Source organism: Capsella rubella, unplaced genomic scaffold, assembly GCF_000375325.1.
Source record: "Capsella rubella cultivar Monte Gargano unplaced genomic scaffold, Caprub1_0 scaffold_6, whole genome shotgun sequence".
Taxonomy (NCBI): domain Eukaryota; kingdom Viridiplantae; phylum Streptophyta; class Magnoliopsida; order Brassicales; family Brassicaceae; genus Capsella; species Capsella rubella.
The window spans coordinates 11,842,623-11,866,292 of NW_006238918.1; the positions used below are offsets into that span (position 1 = coordinate 11,842,623).

Here is a 23,670-nt window from a genome sequence, read left to right on the forward strand (position 1 = left end):
GATCTTTTAGCCATAGATCTGGCCAACTATTGTGCCGAACCGATTGTGGATTGGGTTGAGTATATGTGGACCGAACTCTGATACAATACCAATTGACAATGAATGGAGAGACCCATATCTTTTATATACCACTTAAGATCATATTCAACTTCCAATGTGGGATATTGTTATCCCTAATAAATAAGTCATTGACCGGGACATTTATATTGATAACCCACAAAGAATCGTAAAAAACCAACGTATGTGCAAGTAAAAGAAGGCAGTATAAAGTATGAAGCACACACATAATCTCAAAACTCTACAAGTCTCGAAATCTTTATTTTTCTTATAAACGGTTAGGATTGAACACAAAGATCTGAAAACAATATAACAGATCATTGTGCGTTTATCCATTTCCAACATATGCATATTTACGTTTTTATCCTTTAAACATATCATTAAAATTAGTCTCAAACCAATGGCACCGTGATATGATTTTCTGACAAAACAACATCATGGTTTGTAAACTGGCTTCTCGATTAATAGTAGGGATGAAAACAAAAGATACAGTAAAACCTCTATAAATTAATAATATTGGAACCACGATATTATATTAATTTATAGTGATATTACTTTATTTATAAATTAATATTTATTATTTTAAAGTATAAATTAATAATCATTTATAGTATAAATTAATAATCATTAAATTATAGTGGTATTTTTTAATTGTTAAAATATTTTGAAAATATAATTTACAAAAATAAGGTTAGTCTTTTAGATATTACAGATAAATTCAAATTTATGATTAATGACCTCAATTTTTATATATTAACATCCTATAAATCTAAAAAAAATATCATTCATATTTAGAATTTGAAAACATGATGAATATTTTAGTTATTTTATGACATGTTATGAAGTATTGCGAGAATAGAATTTAAAAATATAACATTATTTTTTTTTATATAGAGATTAGCTGAAGGAGAAAATTCATTTTTGCAAAAAACTAAAAGCATATATTAATATATCTACTTATATATATACGTGTGTGCTATATATATGTGTGTGTATATAGAGTGATTATTAATTTATGATATTATTGGAACTATATTTTACAAGGAAATTTCAAAAAAATTATTATTTTATCGATTTTGGTTAAATTTTACACTGTCCTGACTCGGGACTAGCCAAATTTATTAATTTATAATGTTTATTAATTTACGGAATATTAACTTATTGGGGTTTTATTGTAGTAGCTTAATAAAAACTTCAATACGAAGTTATTGATATAATGAGATGGTTACGCAAAATGGTATGATAAGTCATAATACTATAAACATCATTAAAACATTGCCTGAAGCCCATAAAAATAAAGCCCATAAAAATAAAGCCCATTAATGTACTCTTTTTTTTGGACAAAGCCCATTAATGTACAAACTACAAAATTTGTGAGATTTTTCTCAGTTTCCGACTTCTGTGAGAAAGCGATGAAAGGAGTCGGAGGTCCGTTGCTTTCAATCGGAGATCTTCTCGCCGATCTCGGCGAAGAAACCGGCAACTCACCGGTGAAGGATACAAATCTTGAAATCTCTTCGAAACCATACTTCGATGATGCCATCTCTGGATCGTTGGATCTATCCCGAGTCTTTCAGGTCACTCTTCTGATTCTCAAAATTTGCCTTCAGTTTCATTGATTCTATAGCATTGTTTATTCATCACTGTGAACTTCGCCTGAGAATATTTTGGAACCGTCGTTATATTCAATTTCTATGCATCGTTATTGTTAAGAGGGTATGTAGAATGTTCTTAGTCAGAATCAATGTGGATTTGAAAATTGTTTATCTGATTGAGGAATGTTGAAATATTCTTGTTCAAGAGCTTTACTGTAATTGGAACTGTTGAAATCTGAAAACTGTGAGTGTATCGGATCACATTAAAGGAACGAGTTGGTTTTGTTGTTCTTATTATCATTGTTTCTGTGATTAGCATAGTTATGGATGTAATTCTTAGTCTAGTGTTTTTGTAAGGCGAGTTTACGATATCAGAATTATAACGGAAAAGGTTGTTTTGTTTCAGGAAAACTATGAGAAACTAAATGATGCGTTTGCTGGTTCTGATCATTCATGGACTTCCCTAACATTGGAGGTAATTTGAAAGCTTTTTCATTTGAGAACTAGGTCTTGTGGTTTTTTTTTTTTTTATCTGGTAGGTCTTTCCATACTGTAGATTTTATAAATACTTTGTGAAATTTCAATAAAAGGACATGAATGGTATTGAAATGGTTTGATGCGAATTTCTGTATGTTTTATTATGTGTTCTTCTCAAAAGAAGTCTTTGTCTTTTAAATCGGTACGAAATGACTAAATGATAAGTGATGTCAATATCTGAAGCATATATGTTGTTATATGTAATTGAAATGTTTCCATGCTTTGTCAAGGGATATACAAGTAGATTAATCATTTTACTTCCTCTCCCGTCAATTTCAGCTTAAGACTATATGTATAAGAGACTTTGTGGATATGTTTTTTTCTTAGAAGAGAAAAATGCAAATGAAATGTTTTTGTAGATTCTCAAGAATGAAATGTTTCATTTTCAGCTCTGCACTGCCCTAGAAACCGCAAACAAGTTGGTCCAGGCCACGACCACGAATGCTAGATCGTTGTCAGAGAAGGTGGAAGAACTCGAGAAAATAGTGAAACGAGGAGACTCTGCAGTTGCAGCTGCCAGAACGGTTCACGCCACAGTTAACAAGAAAGGATTACCCTCTGCGTGAACAATTAGGACATATAACAATATCAAGGTACAAACCAACCTTTTGGATTCTATTATTAAATCTTTGCAAAATGGGCTCCATGACTTTGTTAAATGACTCTAGCTAGATGTATCTTGAATATTTACGATATAAATATGTATAATCGTCTGACTATATAAGAGAGCAAGCCTTTATTCAATTTGATTAAGATTGTAGGATTTGGTTCTTAAGATTTGACAATGTCTGGTTATATACATATGTGAAAATTAGATTTTAGCTAGAAAAAAAACTTGTAAACTAAGATAATTGCGTCACTGCTTCTGTCACTTGTTCCAAACCAAAACTGGTCATAAGAGATGAGAAAGATAAGGTTCTGCTGTTTGCTTAGTCTACAATTGTGTTAATCATAAGTGGTCTGGGGATTTTACGAACGATTCGGAGTTTTTATTAATTAGTCTTTGATGTGATGTCTCTTGAATGATTTGATTAGATATAAACCAAATCTCAATAATTTCTTGTCTGTTTCTGTTTGGCGCTTAGGCTCTCTGCTAAGCAAATCTGGCTATATGCATTTTCAAATAAATATACAGTCCGTGCACTTTTATTTTAATTTAAACTGTCGGTTAGATTAGCACCGATTTTAAATATTTTTAAAAGCACTGATTAGTATGATTGGACTAACAATTCTCACTTGTTTTGTTTAATTTCCCAGTTGATCATAGTGGTAGTACATATAAGCCATGGATTAATATTGTTGGACTAACAATTCTCACTTGTTTTTTCTTTCTTGATCACAGTGGTCCTGCTACTTCTTACTAGGACCACAGGTTGTTCGACCTCCCTGAAAGGGGACCATGTACTTTAGATTTGACTTCAAAGATTTACTTTAAAATATTATCTTGTGTCCTACTACACTATCTATATAATTCTGCATTGCCTGTTTCTTCGTTATTACTTGCATGACCATGGATTATCCTTACGAGGACTTCTTGGACCTCTTCTTCTCTACCAACACCAATTCTACTGCCGCAGCTGCGAGCACCTCCTCCTGTGGTTATAGCTTGAATGATATTGACATTGATTGGGACTGTGACTTCCGCGATGTCATTGAGTCTATCATGGGTGATGAAGGAGTCATGACGGAATCGGAATCTTCTCCAATGCTTCTTGGTCAGGAGGGACTTTGTAACTCTGCATCCACTGGTTTGTCTGTTGCTGATGGGGTTAGTGTAGAGGAGCCTAAGATTGATGAATCAAAGGGCTTGAGGTTGGTTCACTTACTTGTGGCTGCTGCGGAGGCATCAACTGGTGTCAACAAGTCCCGGGAGCTAACTCGGGTTATACTTGCAAGGCTTAAGGACTTGGTTTCTCCTGGTGATAGTACGAACATGGAGAGATTAGCTGCTCACTTCACCAACGGTCTTTCAAAGTTGCTTGAACGAGATAATGTTCTGCGTCCCAACCAACACCGTGATGATGTTTATGATCAAGCTGATGTGATCTCGGCATTCGAAATGCTGCAGAACATGTCTCCGTATGTCAACTTCGGTTACCTCACCACCACACAGGCTATTCTTGAATCTGTGAAGTATGAACGTCGGATCCATATCGTGGATTACGATATCGCTGAAGGCGTTCAGTGGGCATCATTGATGCAGGCCTTGCTGTCTAGAAACACAGGAACATCAGCCCAACATCTTAGGATCACGGCTTTGTCAAGAGCCACCAATGGTAAAAAATCTGTTGCTTCGGTCCAAGAAGCTGGGCGGCGTCTAACTACATTCGCCGAATCTATCGGCCAGCCGTTTTCATTCCACCATTGTAAACTGGAAAATGATGCATTCAACACTTCGTCTCTAAAGCTGGTAAGAGGAGAAGCAATGGTGATCAATTGTATGTTGCATCTCCCTCGGTTTAGCCACCAAACACCCAATTCCGTCATTTCCTTTTTACTGGAAGCTAAAACTCTAAACCCGAAACTTGTCACTCTCGTTCACGAGGAAGTTGGTCTCATGGGAAACCAAGGTTTCCTAAACCGTTTTATGGACTTGCTACATCAGTTCTCAGCCATATTCGACTCGCTAGAGGCAGGCCTCTCAATCACTAACCCCGCACGTGGCTTCGTTGAGCGTGTATTCATCGGTCCGTGGGTTGCTAATTGGTTAAAGCGTATCACTGCTGATGACACAGAAGTCGAAAGCTTTGCTTCGTGGCCACAGTGGTTGGAGACTAATGGGTTTGAACCCATGGAAGTGAGCTTCGCCAACCGTTGTCAAGCAAAGCTTCTTTTGAGCTTGTTTAACGATGGTTATAGAGTGGAAGAATTGGGCCACAATGGGCTCGTCTTGGGATGGAAATCTCGACGTCTTGTGTCGGCCTCTTTCTGGGCCTCGCACGATTCGAATCAGTAGATTCTCATTTTCCGCATTCTAGTATACATTAGAGTGTATGAGACAATGGTTTATAAAGACATCAAATTAGGATAATGTCAAAAAATGGTGTTAAAAAAAAAAAAAGGAAAATGTCAAAAAAAAAAAAAGACATCAAATTATGTGAATATCGATGGATACTAAAAGCAAACGTAAGTTTATTTTATCTTATGTAATTATTGTCATGCTTTTAAGCTTTTTTATATATTAATTTTGATACTGCCATTTCAGCTTAAACAACTTTTTTCCAAAAAAACTATCAAATTTTAACCAAAGTCCATATAGGGTTGGACAAAAAAAAACCAAACTTGAATACCCAACACGGGACCGATCCAAAAAACCGGTTCAGCTGGTAGGATACGGGTATACCTAAATAACTCTGTTGGGTTCTATATTGCTAAATCTTTAGGTTCGGGTTACGGTCAAGGTAATACCCGTTATCCAAACAGGTACCCATAAAACCGAAAAATATACAAATATCTAAGATATTAATAATATTTAACATTACTATCCTTTAATTATCCAAGATTCTAATAATAATTTTGAATATATCAATTAGCTTTATACCTACATACCTAAAATAATCAAAATATCCAAAATTTTATTTGTTATATATGTTAAAATTTAGCTAAAGTCATTTAAATTTTATCCAATTTTATAGGATTTTTTTCAATCGGAATTTACAAATTTTGGATCGACCAGCCCGATTGACATGCATAACCAAAAGTCACTATATACCAAGCCGAAAATTAAAAGAGGTAATTGGTGGTTTGGACAGTTTTTGGGGAAGTAATTGGTTGTATGGACCATTCACTATTTGTTATTGGCCAAACACAACACATTCAATTGTACACAAAATATTGTGATCCCTCTTTGCTCTCAGCTATTATGAATATTCACAATTATGCCATTAAACACAAAATTTCTCACCTCCCCATATCCTTTTCCTGATTTTTAATTTTTCTTTCTTTTTCTTCTATTTCCTAAATCTTATAAACACCAATCTATCACAAATTTTTCATCTAAAAATTTATCCAAATATGATATTAATCTGTAGAACATTTTTTTTCAATTTAAAAAGACCAATTTGGATACATTTTGCAAATATGTAAATTTATTTTTAATATTTAATATGTTCGTACTCCATGTTCAGTGTTCATACTTTCTAGCATGTTTGTATTATATTATTTTGTTATTCATACTCCTCTTCTAGTGTTCGATCTCCCATTCTTGTGTTCGAATTCTCTTTTTAGTGTTCGTATTTTTCTTCGGTGTTCGTACTTCGTTTAGTATGCATATTTTCATGTTGTAAAGTAGGTTATAGATATATTTGGGTTGATTAATGCTACTTAGGGTTTATTATCAATTTGGTTATAGATATATTTGGGTTGATTAATGCGACTTATGGTTATTATCAAATTTGGTTATAGATATATTTGGGTTGATAAATGCGACTTTGGATTTATTATCAAGTAGCTTATAGATAAGTTTGGGTTGATTAATGCAACATAGGGTTTAGATTCAAATTTATATGTTGGCTGGGTTTAGTCTTAAAACTTAAGGGTTTAATAAGAAAATTATATTTATAATTTGTTGATATGTACTATTCCAAATATAGGATACAATTCTTATCCAATACGTAGATTCGAATTCTCACTACAGAATACGTGCATGGCTTTCCAACTGACATGAATCGTACCTCTTAGGCCCCTATCTTGAATTCGTCCCAAAGATGTAGGATACATATAAAAATTCAAACCCCCAATACAGAATCCGTCAACTGTAACACTTACCCCCATTATTGAACTCGTCCTCCAGACGTAGTATTCATAATACATTATTTCACTGTGATATATTTGAACTCCCTTTTTTGTGTACGTACTCTAGTAATCTTGTTGTTCGTAACACATTTTCTAATAACCTTGTAGTTCGTAACACTTAGATACAAATGGGCCTTAAATTAAAAAAAAACAATTATTAGGCCCAACTAGATACCCTTATTTACCGAAAGAGTCTTTCTTTCTCACTGCCCACTATACCCATTTTTGTAATCTCCCTTTTTCTATTACACACATAGATGCTCTCACACTATCTCTCACAAACATTTTACGTACACATTCTCCCAATATTAAATAGTGAATGGACCTAATCTCTATATTAGTAAAAGAAAAGTACAAAAGTGAAATGGGTCGAATCAAAATAGAAATATATGCCAAAGTTACCTGAAATCTATGTAATTGATACTTTCAATTTGGATCAAAAATCGGGTATAATCATAATCCATTAAGTATTATGTAATTAATTCCGAAAATTCTGAAAATGGTAATATTAAGCATTATTATTAGTATTAAATGCCGTTATTCCAGAGATTTATTATCCCACTATTTAGAAAATTACATTAATATTACATGCATATATTATAGTAATCTATATTAATGGTGGATATTAAAATCGTAATGGTGATTAACATATGCTCCTTTTTAGGAAATTATATTCAAAATTACCTAAACAAGATCTCAATCTACATAAACTGTTCTAATTAGTAAACTATTACAAAATTTTGTTATCTTCTTCTTTATCATTTTCAAATTTGATCCAATATTATCTATATATAGTCCAACTTGAAAGTCTAAATGGTTATTAGAATATTGCCTAATACTAGTACCTTACAAAAATTTCAGATTATACCCATTACAAATGTAATAGTTTTCAATATTAGACATTAAATAATTCCTTAAAATTTGGAAACAAACAATAAATATATTTTTACAATCATATAATCATAAATAAATATATTTCAATGCGTAAAACCAAAATGTTATAGATACAAAATAAATAACTAAAATTTTAAGATATTTATTATAATTTTTTTTGTCAATAATCCTAAGGGGGGGGGGTGTATTGAACTGCATAGTTTATGAGATTTTAAAGTATTCTTAAAATTTCCTGTTATTCAATTGGTCATTTTAAAAATTCTTATGAAATCCTATGTTATTGAATCTGAAATGTATAGAAATCATTTAAAATCATTCACAATCTCTTGTTATTCAATCAATAATTTATAAATTTCATTTCAAATATACTGTTATTCAAAATATTACAAGTTTTCTTTTAAAAACTACTGAATGTGATTCTAGGAGACTTTTATAACATTTTTAGTTAAAAGATATGACTGAGAATCACACCTTTATAGGTGAAACTTTGAAGGATTTTAAAAAGGGGGTATGAAACCAATTAAAAATACAAATGATCGTAAACCATCTCTCTTCTATACCTTCTGTCTTTCTCTCTCACTTTCAAATATATTTGTTGCTCTGCCGACTGAAAAAATGGCGTCTTCTTCTTCAGCCTCTTCCAGCAGAGAAGAACCATGGGTGGAGAAATACAGGCCGAACAAAGTAGTCGATATCGTTGGTAACAAAGACGCCGTCTCCATCTTCTGGTGATGATGATGATGCAGCTACTTCATCTTCTGATCCAAACAATATAGCTTTGACTTCTGCTATGATTAGTTTAGTGAGCAGCAACCCAGAGATCCAAGCTGTAGTCATCAACATGTAAAACACTGCGTCCCAGCTTATGGCAAAGATGTAACCAGTGAGTATTGGTCCAATCGCAGCACCTATGGATCCTGTGTTATTGTGTTATGTTATAAAGAGAGTGTAACTTTGTTCTGTCTTCCTTTGTTGTTGGTTTTTAATTTGTTATTGTGTTCTGTTATGTTTTTGTAGGGGTATTGATGTTGCGCAGAAGAAAGTAAACACTCCCTAATGGTTGATAAGGTTGTCATTAGAAGTACAAAATTAATGGGCTGCTATTTCTGGATCAAAGAATTCTCATATATGGGCTTTCCCCTAGTTTTGTTATTAGGGTTAGTTATTGGTGTATATACATACTAACGACCTGTAGCTTTCTTCTCCCCTACCAAATTACTATCATACTTGAAGGTACGTTTCTTCTTTGTCAAAGAGAGTACTTCTTATTTCTTTTTAATTTTCTTTATTGTCACGTTTTGTATCATGAAATTTATAAGAGATAAATGTTTTGATAGTTTACAACATGTACAACATAGATTAGGGTGAACATAATATATAGAGGAGTTTATATAAAACACATCACAATACACGATTAAACTTATACAAGATTAGGGTGAATATATATATGATTTGTTGCCCTCTCTCATTTTTATTCTCTCCGCCGCTGGTGCCTCGTACGTGAGCTAATTCCTTTTCACTAGTTCTTCATGAGTTACTCTTTTTCAATGATTATTTGTGAATATACTAGTGTTTCTTATATGTATCAAAGTTACTTCTTTGATTTTATTTTTAAAATAGGCTCATTCAAGTAAGATACATCTACGTGATGAGTCATTTGAAGATTTACAAATGATATTGGAATCAAATATTGCAACTGGAAGAAACGATGTGGGGATAAGCGATGCCATTGATCCAGATACATATCAAGTGGAAGACAGTGAAGGGACAAATAATTTAAGTCGTGTCCAAATAATGGAAGATGAGGAAATTGCATATGAAGAAACATATGTTCAAGAAGTTTTCTCTGCATTAGAGAAGAGAAGGGAGGAAAAGCTACCTCCAAGAAAGAAGGCTAGAACTGATTCTCTTAACTCAAACAAGGTTTTTGATGAAATGAATACAATGCAAGAATTTGGTCATCAGATTTTTGGCATGATATAAAAAAGATGGGAAAAGGAAAACGAGGAAACAGAAGCTGAAGACAAAGCTAATAACGTGTGGGATGCTATCAAAGAAATTCCTGATGTGGATGAAGATTTATGTTACGAGGCCATGATTTTGGTTCACAGCTTAGGTATGAAATATGGATTCATCCATATGTCTATTGCAGATCGCAAGGGATGGATCATAAAAAACCTTCGTAAATGAGCATCAACAGAGATTGAAGATGGTTTTTTATTTTCTATTATTTAATAGTTTTTCATTTTCATTTAGTACTATTTTATGAGCTTTTTTATGTTTAATTGGAGACATTTCTTCCCTTTTAATAATAATCGAATCTTTTTAATATTTTTTTAATTCTTGAATGAAAATGGAACGAGAGATATTTGGCAAAAGACATGCAAAAAATTGCATACAAAAATATATATGGGTGGTTTGCGAAACTAACTCATATATTGTTGTTTATTACTGATTTGGATGGGAGATAAATAATAAGAAAAATGGCAGCATTGTCCTTACGAAGCAGTTGTAGGAAAAAAAGTTATTACGGCAGATGCCATTAAAAAGAAATTCCACGTCGGAGAGAGAGAGTTTAACTTGGTGGGAAAAACTCCCGCGAAAATATAAGTATACCAACGTAGTTATGGTAGACTAAACGAAGTTTATAAAGTTTTGTTGTACATATTTAATTTTTGACATAGTTGTCAGTTAAAGATTAGTATAGTGGTGGTAGAGTGAATGACTTGACAAAGTAACGTGTTATATTTTCTTGTAATGACGGTAGAGTTGGATAATTTATAGAGTTATGTAATAGATTAATTGTAATGGCGGTAGACTTACGACCAAAAGATAGTTAGAGTTATGAGAGCGATATAGTTTCCTGACAGAGTTGGTAGTAGTGGTGGGAGAGTTATCCGACTAAAGTGCAGTGGTGGTAGAATTGTTGTGGCCAGAACAGTATTTGTGAGCTCTCACACTTGATTGTAGAGTTTAACACGTTATGGTAGATATACATGTAGTGATGATAAAGTTACCTTGACTAGAATAGCAAGATTTTGATAGATTTAAACCCTGACGATAGAGTTGTATTACCATTCTCTGCTATCACATTACAGACTTGTCTAATAGAGTTTAGGAAGGGGATTGTTAGTAATCAGTTTTTAAGGGAGAACTTGGTTTCTGTAAAGTCGATTATGCCCTCCCTCAACTATCTTCTTCTTCTTTCGGGACACAAAGAAGGTAGTGTTCGCGATTTAAGGTTTCTTATGAGGGAAACAATAATTGATCCATATTGCAAATTTTAATTCAAAGAGAGAGTATTTCTTAGGGATTTGATGGAGGTTATTGCTTTGGTTTGTGGAAAGTGGAAATTTTGGCACAAGCGTTGGGTTTTTATGTTTGATGATAAAAGATGTACCAGGGTGTTATGTCCAAGTAGAAGAGAATCATTTGAGAAGTTTATGGGAATGGTTTATGAAGATTTCGGGTTGGAAAGGAATTTGTACGAGGTCCATCTATCGTACAGACTGTCGAGCAAGAAGACATCCATATCATTACTAGAGGATACGCCACCTGTACTCGTTTGTAATGGACGACAATATCAAGGATTTCTCCGTCTCTGGAAATGAGAATCAGTGTGGCGGCTCTGTGTCAAAATTGTTGATTTACAGTTGAAGACTCCACCAAATGTAGAGATAAGCAGGGAAAGTGAGGAGGATGTAAGGAAAAGCCGACAGAGTAAGGGGGATTATGTGAAAAGACAAGAGAGTAAAGAGGATGGAGGGAAATCCAGACAGAGTAATGAAGGGGATTACTACAAAAGGAAAGCGGCTGAGAAACATCCAATTATTGAGGAGGACGAGGAATGAGAAGACGATTCTGTTGAAGACGACAAATATAGGTTTGATTGTTGTGGTGATCTAGATGGAGCAAGTTCCGGGGATGAAGAGTATGGTTTGTCTCCTAAGTTTGTGGTATTAGAGGGTGAAGAAGAAGATGTTAATGTGGATAGGAAAGAAGAAAGGAAAGGGTATTCTTATCCGAAAAGTAATATGAAGACATCAAGTCTATTGCGAGATCAAATTGATTTCCGTGATATTGGTATTGAAGTTGGTCAAACATTTGAGTATAAAGAGGCATTGGAGAGTACATTGAAGATTATAAGTGTATTCCAAATGTTTGACTTCATTGTTGATCGATCAAGGCCTACTTTGAATGTTGTGAAATGTTGGTTGTGTGGATGTAAATGGCGACTGCGAGCAACAACCATTGGTGAATCTAGCATTTTTCAGATTCAAATCTATGCCAGGCAACATACTTGCTCTGTCACTGAACGCTCACGAAGTTCAAGAAAAGCAACCTTAGATATATTGGGAGAATTGTATAAAGACTGTGTTAGGGGTATCCGTGCTGGCGTGGTGCCAAATCATGTGGGAGAGGCCCTAACTCTACATTATGAAATCTAGGTGAGGTCTACATAATGGTTTTTCATATAAGTTAATTGAAGTCGATTTTATAACTGCAAATAAGGTTAGCTTACTGGTCTTTTCACATATATAGGTTGGTTACTGGAAAAGATATCGTACTCTTAAGTCTGCCCGTGAGTTAGTTAGGGGAAGTTATGAGGATGGTTATAGAGAACTCCCGGTTTATTTATACATGATCCGAAGAGGTAATCCCGAAACTCTAACAAGGTTAGAAGTGGATGAGATGAAAAGATTCAAGTCATTTTTCATAGCATTTGGTGCTAGCATAGATGGATTTCCTTTTATGAGGAAAGTTATTATCGTGGATGTACTTTTTTGAAAGGGAAATACCTTATAACGTTGTTAATAGCGACAACACAAGATGGAAATTATAACATCTGTCTATTAGCATTCGCTGTTGTTGATACCGAGAACGATGATTTTTGGGAATGGTTTTTTAGACAACTCATTTGTGTTATTCCTGATGATGAAGGCCTTGCCATTATATCTGATACGCATAAATCCATCGGTAAAGCAATAGGGAAAGTATATACGCTAGCTAGCCGTGGGATCTGCACTTACCATCTACACAAAAATATTATCTTGAAATTTAAAGGGAATGAAACGTTTGGCTTGGTGAAGCAGGCGGCAACTGCTTATAGGTTGCATGATTTTAATGCAAAGTTTGAATTGATTGAACAATTGCATCCACAACTTCATAGTTATTTGCAGCGTGCATATGTAAGTAAGTGGAGCCCTGCACATTTTCCAGGACATAGATATAACTTTACGACCAGCAACATAGCAGAGTCTATCAACAATGTTTTAAAGGCAGCAAGAAAGTATCCGATTGTGCCGCTATTAGATGAGATAAGATTGATGTTGACTAGGTGGTTTGCTGCTAGAAGAAGACAAGCTGCTCTTATGGAAACAGTTCTAACCAACGGAGTTGAGAAGCTGTTAGCGGTATTGTAAAGTATGGTTTGTAATCTAATTTATTGTCTTGAAGGCCCGATTAGCAAGAGCAAGTGTTTTAAATATTCAAGAGATTGATCCACAGCAGTACGAAGTGAGGAGCAGATCGTCCATGAATGTTGTAAATCTCTCACAGAAAAAATGTTCATGTTGTATGTTCGACATTGACAAAATGCCTTGCATACATGTCTTAGTCGCAGCTGAGAGCGCAAATGTGTCTTGAGTTTCAAAGTGTCATCCTTACTACCGGACCGACTACCTACGCAATGGTTATGCTAAATCTATCATGCCTAAGGATGAAAATTGTCCAGTCCTAGATGCTCTAATTGCAAAAGTTTGTAACCCACCATTTGTGAGGACTCAATCAAGCATACCTAAGGTTTGTAGAGTTAAAGGACCTTTGGAGGTTGCAATGGAGAGAAAGAGACCCCGGAAAGCTCACGCTTGTTCAAATTGTGGTCATACTGGCCACAACCGATTGATTTGTAACTCATGAATGTTAAAAAAATTGTTATGCTTCTTGTGCTTTTTATTATGGCTAGTAATGAATTGACTGTAATGTTTTGGTACTAGGTACCTTCCACTTTCATATTTATAATATATTATGTACTTTATGGTTGTTTACAAACGTGTATCCCAAATATGGGTAGTAATGAAGTAGGATCTCTTTAAATAACTTTACCTCGCCAAGCTCACCAACCTCATAATGTGAGTGAACGTTTATCTACAAAAACTAACCACCCCACCACCTACAATATTAAATGACAACAACCAACTAGTAAACTAGATTAATCATATTGATTCACTATAAAAATGTTTAGTCTCCATATTCTTCTTTTTCTTCTTCTAAAACGATAACTCTACAGCAAAGAATGATTTACATCCCCATTCCTTTGGTGACAGACATAATCCGGAAGGTAGGGATGCAAGGATTTCGTTACCTTGGTCCTTTCATTGCTGCCAGTCATGTTTTTAAAGAAATGGTGTTCTCCAAAGCGGTGTTGCGTGAGGTTGATTTGTATGAGTTCTTATTCCATGGTCACATTGCAAGCGTCTCCTCCATCTACAGAACGTTTTTGTTGAGGCGTCTTGCGAGTCAAAATCCCATAGCACAATTTGTGGAATCTATGCGCCTCCTAACTCTACTAGGTCCATCGCAAGAAAGGTTGGATCTATTGGGTGATGTAGCGTGTTATAGCATTTATGCTCGATACGCATATGGCCTTTTCCTCATATATTGTGGTGCTTTAGAAGAAGGACAAGAAGTTCTAGAAAATTTTCTACACAAACTTTCTAACTTTGACCGGGCCGTCATGATATCAGAGCAAGTCGAGACGTTTGTGAGGGAGATGCATATTACTGGGTATCAACTTTTCAAGGGGTTTTACCATTTCAAATCAGTTCCGTATTGTCGTCTATGGCATGAGACACCAGCATATTGTTGTGAGCATTGCTTCGTCTATACGTATGCGAGTCGCATGCGTGGAATATATTAAGGAAGTCTCCTATTGACATAGTTTGTGAGTTTAATTTTCCTTGTACCAAATTAAAACTCAATATTTACCTAAATGAATGTTTCATATTATACTTAATTAATGTATTGAATGTCTAATATGTAATATTTTGTAAGTCACCTCTAACTATGTGGATGTGACTTCATGTACCAAATTAAGAGTGTAATTGTAATATATGTTTTGGGAAAAATGTCATAAAAATCTCAAACTTTCAAATTTGGGACAATTTAATCCCAAACTTTCAAGAAGTCATTTTAATCACAAAGTTTATGTTGATTTTTCTTAAAATAGGTAAGTTTTGTTGACTTAGCCGATTTAAACACGATGTTTAGTTTCTCTTAAAATTGCGAAGACGGGATTAACTACCCGTGAGTTGCTTCCGTTTCAAACCACAAAACTACGTCATTAAACAAATTGAAGAAAAATCCACAAATTATCTTTATATCTTGTTGAATTGTTGCTATAGCGCGGACGCATGGAAGAAAAAAACGACTTCCAACGTCGTTTTGTCATCTAAGAAACATGGTCATTTAGGCTAAACAGAAGTAGCTCACAGATAGTTAATCACATCTTTAAGTTTTTAACAAAAATTAAATATCATGCTTAGATAAGTGAAGTCAACAAAAGTTAGCTATTTTACAGAAAAGTCAACAAAACTTTGTGATTAAAATGACTTCTTTAAAGTTCAGGATTAAATCGTCCCAAATTTGAAAGTTCGGGATTTTTATGACATTTTTCCCTATATGTTTTGGTTATGTTTCAATTTATGTATTGCATATGATAGACCATATCATGTACCATAGTGTATGTATAATTAAGGCAAACAATTATACCATACAAATCCGATTTCATATATTACACCAATCATCCATATACAAAAAGGATTACACACCTAATCATAATTAGTTAATACATATGCGAAAGTATTCATAACAACGCTGCATGTCCAAAATTTAATTAGTAAGAACATGCAACGTTGTAACGTGCACAAAAAATTAGTTTAGTTAAAACATGATAGAGTACTTCATGGCTGGGATAGAAACTCTACCTCACCTGTATATGAACCACGTGGATTTGGATCAGAAAGCTCAATGTAGCAATCAGTATCAGCGACCTCAAAAAATACCTCTGCTGCTTGTTTCAACCGAATTGCTGGTAGAGCTTCGTCAGATAACCCATCAAAAGTTAGACCTATAGCCAAACATTCAATATACTTGACCGCATACACCCCACAATCTCCTTGTTGATAGTTCTGTGGTGTTTTCCTAACTCTGTACAATGGTGAAAGCTTTGCCAGAAAAATCTTTTTTCTCTTCAGCTGGCGCTACTATCTTCATCAATGCTTGGATCATTTTCGTGTAAGGTTTGCACGAGTCAAATACTTCTTCATCTGTGTAGAGGCTGCATATGCTGTCGTAGACTTTAACACGGCACTCAATCAGATTGACCTCAATAGCTACCCAGTGATCATTGTTAATGTTGTGTGCAAGGTAGAGAATAACAATTTCCTCGACCCACCTCTTTAGTCTGTCCAAATGTGGGGTGTAGACCATTGTACACCCTGAAATACTTCTCAGGAAAAGAGTAGTTTTTGTCTGAATCAAACTTCTTCAAGTCATGTTGCCACTGGTTAACATACCATGGATCTAGGAATGCTATCCGATCACTTCTATACGGTGAAACTTCTCTCATTGACATATGCTGCCAAAAGAGGAACAATGTTGTCATAGAGTTACAAATTATATGTTTATGTTATTAGTGAAACAAAAAGAGAGGAGAGAAATGTTTACCGCATCCTCCCACCACCTAAAATCAGAAGATGAACTAGACCAACAAACTTTTGGAGTGAGGATCCTTAAGTAAAAATTTGCCACATAGCAACTTTCATCGAACACGCACTCCCTATACACATCAAATGAAAGGCAGTTATTGCTAAGGAAAGGAAACCGAGGTATTTAAGCAGATAGGCGAATTAAAAGCAGAGTTGAACTTACAAATATTTGTCTACATATGCCATTAACTTCTCTGCCATGGATTTGCTGACCTTCTCAAAGATATCATAATGTGCTGCTGACAATTTTTTCCCTTTCAGTATATGCTTAACAACAGAACTACCAATGTACGGATGTAGTTGAGTGGAAGCAAGGTCTTCTTTCGGCCTTCACGAGCAACAACACCATCGCCTTTCCAAAACATGTATAACTTTTCAAGGGATAAACCCAGATTCTTTCTAGCTTCAACCTCAGGAGGCTCAGATAAATCTGATCCGTCCGATAATTCTTCCAAAGCAGTAGTCAAATCAACAGCTACTGGATCAGCCGTTTCCACTTGTCTCTCCTCACATTCTGCTGGGGTGAACTGTGTATCTGGAACAATCAATCCAGGAGGAGTAAGATAATACAGCCTCTTCTTAACACTATATTGACAGAGATAGAATTCTTTGTTAATGGAATAACGGATTCAGTCCTCTTCTTGTCAAGTGCAGATATGGGTTCCTTAAGTTGTTTAGCTCCAACTCCAACTACTTGATTCATTTCCTTCCAACCTGATTTAACTTCTCTGACTTTCTTCAAAGACAATCTTGATCGACTAATTGGATTCCTTACAACACAAGAAATAGGGAACTTGCCTGCGATGTTTGCTTCGTCTCTAATCTCCAAGACTAAAAGGTTAATAAACGTTTGGACATCAGAATAGCAGACTTAGCAAATGTAGACCTTACATATGGAAAAAATTAATACATAACATAGTCAAGTCTTCAATAAAACACAAACTTAAAATTTTACAAATTCAAACCATTCTAAAGTTGTAAAGAAAATGAACAAGAAGAAAATATAGGGAGATAAAATTAGCTTGAAAAGATTTCCCAGCAACCAACCAACTAAAGCATATTTTTGCATGAAAAAAACCAATATCCTTTTACCATACCTTATATGAAAGTCTGTCAATGCAAATAAAGAGATATGTTTAGAGTTCATACTTCAGCGTTGGCTCCAGAACCACCATCATCTCCAGTTTGGGACTCCTCATCATTCGCACCACCCCCTATCTTCACTTCAGTACCTATCTTCACACTTTTCCCTTTCTTATCACCTACTTCTCTTTTATCTTTCTTCAAATCACACACATCAGTCTCAAGGACAATCAATCCCCTTAACTTGGTTCCCAATCTTTTCCATCTGACCTCCCAAGTTAGAATTCATTGAATCAACCTTCCATGTCAAATTTCCCAGCAACTTCATCAATCATTCAAGTGATCATTTCTCTTCCCTCTCAGCACCCGAGCTCTCCTCTCCATTGTCGTCACTAGGTTCTTTCAACTTGACTGGGCCTTTAGACCGTCTAAATGTCTGTTTTTTCTATTGAGGAGGATCAACAACATCATCAGATTCCATGATCTGTATCCTCTTCTCCATCTTCTTCTGTCGTGCAACATCATCAGATTCCATGATCTGCTTCCTCTTCTCCATCTTTTTCTGTCCTCCAATATCATCAGATTCCATTATCTGCTTCCTGCAAACTCAGTAGATGGAACATCCCATTGTCTCTTATAAACGTGTCCCATGGAGATGTCATACAGCAGATTGTCGAGGAGTTTGTTTGAGCTTGAGGATTCCCCGTAGACAACTATGTCATCAGGCCAGAAAGGAAATATATCATCTTCTTCTCGCCAAGAGACATGTTCAGCTACAATCTACATTGGAAACAAGTCTATCACTACCAATAACCAAGTGGAACATGAACACATCCATGGATTGCATAACTCTCTGTCTTAAAGGACAACACTTAATGGACTGGATTAGCTCTTTAAATCCCACCCGGTCCCATGGAAATCTGTCAATTGCTGGAATATCAAAAACTCTTTTTGCATACTCCAGTGGAATCCTACTGTCCCTCGGGAGTCCCAAAATGCCAACATGAACAACAAACAACAGTCCCAACATCTTTCTCCTCTCAGGACTCCATGTTCTGCAATTCTTCAAGGTTTCATCCAAGTCATACCAGTTAGGCCCTACACCATTATCCACCTTTAACTCTGCCCAAAAGTCTCTGTGATCTACTTCCAAAATATCATCCTCAACTATGGGCAGACAGTTCAGACCATAAATGTCTTCATACTCATTAAGAGAGAACCTAATCGAACAACCTTCAATCAATGACCAAATCTCATACCTCCTATGTATAGCCAACTGCCGTGTGAGGATGTAATGAACAAGCTTAGCCCACCATACATAGTCAGAATCAGCAAGACTCAATATGACTTCTACTTGTGTATGATCCCGAATGTCTTTGTAAACCTTTTCACTAATGCAGTCTTTCATCAATCCAAAACTCGCCAAACTGCAGTTATGGTGGATGCTCCTCTTTAGAAGAGGAGATTTTCCAGGCAGATACAGTAAAGGAGGGTACCTTCCCTTCTGTTCACTACTTGATGATCCCATTTCCTGCAAATTACAACAATCACCATTTCAACAACTTCATTATAATCCAACAGTCTATCATTCAACCAGCCCTTTTGAATTAATTCACACTCAAAAGCCAGGTAACACTTAAACAAAAATGCATAAAGATTAATTCTATCAATATTTCCTGCCATAACATATGTATCTCTATTTTCAAAGTCTGTGAAAACAATTGCTAATGTCATTGTGAATTCAAAACAAAACCAACAACTGTAAAAACAGAAATCGTGTGAAAATGACAACAATCACAATGTTACAACCTAGTCAATTCTAATATAAAATCTTATTCTATGTTACTACATACCACGCATGCTTTATTTATATCAGTGTACAACAGACCCCACCAGCAGTTTATTTTGTCTTTTCTAATGAAAATAAAATAGCCACTATAACTACTTATATATTAACTCTATCACAATATCATACTTTAATGACACTAACTCTAAATATAAACTCTGCCACCAAACTATATGAAATGTCATTTTCAATGCAATACCAAACAAATTTCTATTTTCCTCCAACCAACCCGCCAAATTTAAATACAAGTTTCTATCCTATTTTTTCAGATTTTCCACAGTCCAAAGAACATTAACAATCGATAGTTACCAGATTACAAAATTACTCTTTCAAATTCTAAGCAATCAACCAGATCTACAAGTCATCGTTAATAAACTAAACCAAATGTTTCTTAAACACTAACCTTCTTTTTCTTCAAGCACGCTAGTTACTATACCCAACACCTCCGATAATGTCCCCGTCGTTTCGATACCTATCAAAAAGATACAATTTTTATAATCCATTTTTCTATCAGAACTTTAATTACCCACACACTTCACTGAAATCTTACCCCCACGAATCGTCTTCACCACTGTGCTCGACAATCTAACAAAGAATGATGATTGATCTTCCTTAACTCTCGCCTACTCCTTTTCTAACCTCCGCCAATATACACCAAATCTCGCTTTTCCACCCACAAATTTTCGTCGCCTCGCCTCCACTGTCTCCGTCGACTCGATATGTCACTGATTAAAACTCGTCTTTTTAGTTTCTCTACTCACACGAAACGACTCCTCCACTCACCTATTCAATTCACATCTTACCGGAAAGTAGAGACAATGTCGCCCTCGACTCTCGGAATCGCTTCAACAGTCGCCGGAATCACATCACGAGTCGCCGGATTTTCGCCTCCAAAAAGAGAGAAACGACTCTTCGCTTTCTATGTGATTACGGTTTGATTTTCAAAAGATATGTTTTCGTTTTTCTATGGTTAATCTTTTATTCGATTACTCCTATTCTTTTTATTTTAATAAGTAAAACATTAAATAAATGGCACTCACGTAATTAAAAATATAACCGGATGAACTTTTGTAATTTCCTTATCTTTTTAGGCTATTGTAGTTCTACCAAATTTGTATGGGCTTCTTTGGTTATTAACACAGGTTTAGGTGCCAGTTTTGTTTTTTTCAATATATATTAACCTACAAATACATACAAAAATGCATCTTTTATTTTCTTGTCGCGGGTAAAAATATTGAGTTATACATTATGGCGGGTAAACATGTACAAGATTAAGGTGAATATATATATATGATTTGTTGCCCTCTCTCGTTTTTATTCTCTCCGCCGCTGGTGCCTCGGACGTGAGCTTATTCATTTTCACTAGTTCTTTGTGAGTTACTCTTTTTCAATGATTATTATATGGCTTTGTCTTTATACGTGAACTGTGATGTGTTTTATATAAACTCTTCTATATAATATGCTAATTAATCTGATTATTTTTGTGATGGTGTGTCTATGTGTAAATTTTCTCCCTACGATGATGTGTTTTTGTGCATAGAATACACATTTTTTATGATATGTCGTTGTGGTGCTTATAATTATGTTTTGTGTAGGGTTTTGATAATGGATTGCATTGTTAAAGAAAATGAAGAGAACGAGTAATTTTAAGTTAGATATTGATATTATGTTTCTGCTTTTGTCGACCATTGCGAGGATTCAATATTTCGCACTGCAGATACCACACCAAATAAGAAAACCAGCTACTAGACTTGGACATTAATACATACAAAAAGCATCGGTTGAGGAGGAACGCGACACTTTTCGACATATGTATCACATGTATCCAGAAGCATTTTTGAAACTGTGCTCTATTTTCAGAATGGAGATTGGTTTAAAAGACACAATATTTGTTTTAGTTGAAGAAATGCTTGCCACATTTTTGTTCATTGTTGGGCAGAATTCAAGGTACATTCAATTAGAAGATAGATTCCAGAGATCAAGATTCTCAATAAGTACGAGCTTTAACACAATTCTGAAGGTGTTAAAAGCACTTGCTCCGAAGTATATGGCTAAACCCGGGCTTGGAGTGCCTACAAAAATAAAAGACAGCACACGATTTTATTCTTATTTTAAGGTATGAGATTGTTTTCTTGTGCTTGTTTTCTAGTATTTCGGAAAGCTATACGGCTAATCTTATGTTTCTATTTTTCTTAGGACTGTGTGGGGGCTATTGATGGAACTCATATCCTTGCAATGATAACAGGACAAGACTCGGCTAGCTACCGTAATCGTAAAGGAAAACTATCACAAAATGTGTTGGCTGCATGTAATTTCAATTTAGAATTTACATACATTCTTAGCGGTTGGGAAGGTTCAGCTTACGACACAAAGGTACTAAATGATGCTTTAACAAGAAACACAAACAAATTAATAGTTCCTGAAGGTACGTCACAACATTATGATGAAAAAAATATTCTTTGTTATCTTGTTATTCATTTTAAATTTATATATATATTACTTATATTTGTATGCTTTTTATATTCTAGGAAAATTTTATTTAGTTGATTGTGGATTCATCAATCGTCGTCAATTTTTAGCTCCATTTCGAAGTACTCGCTATCATCTCCAAGATTTTAGGGGACAAGGAAAAAATCCAGTAAATGCAAATGAGTTGTTTAACCATCGTCACTCTAGCTTGCGAAACGTAATAGAGAGGATTTTAGGCATATTCAAGTTAAGATTTCTCATCTTTAAATCTGCACCACCCTTTCCATATAAGACGCAAGTAGCGTTAGTACTTGCTTGTGTTGTTTTACATAATTATCTTGGTAGAGAATGTTTCTTCCGGAAGAAGATGGGAATAATGAGGAAGAAAATGATGTTGATGAAAGATATGATGATGGGAATAATGAGGAAGAACAGCTTCATGGTACTCAAGAACAACAAAGAGTGCTTGCTAATAACTGGAGAGCAATTATAGCGGCAACCATGTGGACATATGCTATAAATATGGGGTCATGATTCATTAATATATTAGATTGTCTCTATTTTTCTGTTGGGATCCGTTTTTTATCCAATACTTTCTACTAAGAAATGCTTTGTCTCCTTTGGCTACAATGCCTATTTTTCTCATAAATTACCAGTGTGAAAGAAGTGTAGGTAAATGTGATTCTTCAATGATGTTGTCTTTGCCAGCAACTTGATCCAGTTTTTGTCAAATCTTGTTTAACAATTGAGGTATGGTTACGATCTCTACTATATCTCTACCATCCATGGCGAATTTGGATGCGTTAACCGACACCACCAAAAACCATATCCATGAGGAAAAGGCTTCACATAAGTCCTGACAGATGAGCTTTGTCATCATCGTCTTATAAGATACAAACGTCGTCGAGTTCAAATGTTAATCTTCTTGACGTACAACTTCATATACAAGTTTCTATCTCTTTCTTTTTTTCTTTTAAATTATCCATAAGTATCCTAAACTTTAAAATAATAATCAAATCTCACCAAATCACAAGTTATTTCTTTTTAAATCTTTAACAAATAACCCAAAATTCTACAATCTACACTCAAATCTCTCAAAATTCTAAAATATTAAAATCTCACCAAATCTCCTAAAATATGCAGTTCAATACACCTCCTAAGATTAGCTCAAATGAGCCAATTCGAGGGACAATTGCTTACATACTTCACGAGAAATGGTCTGGTATGAGCTTTGCATGCCAAAGAGTCCGCTTTTACATTCAAATTTTGTGGTATAAGAAATAAAGAAAAGTTCAAAAATTCTTCCCTGTCGATTTTGATGTCATCCATGTATGCAGAGAGCGCCGGCCACCCGTAGGGAGAAGACACCATCTTCACCAAGTCTGAACAGTCGGTAAGGAACATTACGTCTCTGTGATCATGGCCAATCATGCATCGCATCGCCCATACTAGAGCTTCTACTTCTGAATGGAGTGGAGAAAGACTTCTGCGGAGATTGGAGGCTCCCATTGTCGTCGAAGAATCTTGAGCGTGCTGACAGACCCATCCTAACCCTGGATACAAATTTTTATCCTTCCAAGATCCATCAATGAAGCACCGATACCCTGAAAAACTGGAAGGTAGAAAT

The 23,670-nt window shown here is 35.1% G+C and overlaps 3 protein-coding genes across 4 annotated transcripts; all 3 read left to right on the forward strand.

Annotated features, from left to right (window-relative positions):
• The first annotated feature begins 1,442 nt into the window (after positions 1–1,442).
• Positions 1,443–3,681, forward strand: LOC17882840. Of its 2 annotated transcripts, none has more exons than XM_006289392.2 (4): positions 1,443–1,634; positions 2,059–2,127; positions 2,579–2,782; positions 3,532–3,681. In XM_006289392.2, the coding sequence occupies exons 1-3, from the start codon at positions 1,470–1,472 to the stop codon at positions 2,753–2,755; spliced, it is 411 nt and encodes a 136-aa protein (XP_006289454.2). In that variant the 5' UTR covers positions 1,443–1,469; the 3' UTR covers positions 2,756–2,782; positions 3,532–3,681. The 2 variants fall into 2 exon arrangements, with proteins under 2 accessions (XP_006289454.2, XP_023637187.1); XM_023781419.1 differs by having other exon boundaries at positions 3,447–3,533.
• LOC17882735 (scarecrow-like protein 26) lies at positions 3,670–5,334 on the forward strand. Its single transcript, XM_006289995.2, has one exon. It carries the CDS (start codon positions 3,694–3,696, stop codon positions 5,143–5,145), a length of 1,452 nt encoding a protein of 483 aa, XP_006290057.1. The 5' UTR covers positions 3,670–3,693; the 3' UTR covers positions 5,146–5,334.
• A 15,058-nt stretch (positions 5,335–20,392) lies between these two features.
• On the forward strand, positions 20,393–22,577 carry LOC111829985. Its single transcript, XM_023780302.1, has 4 exons — positions 20,393–20,506; positions 21,595–21,690; positions 21,771–21,947; positions 22,389–22,577. Exons 1-4 carry the CDS (start codon positions 20,393–20,395, stop codon positions 22,575–22,577), a joined length of 576 nt encoding a protein of 191 aa, XP_023636070.1.
• The last annotated feature ends 1,093 nt before the right edge of the window (positions 22,578–23,670 follow it).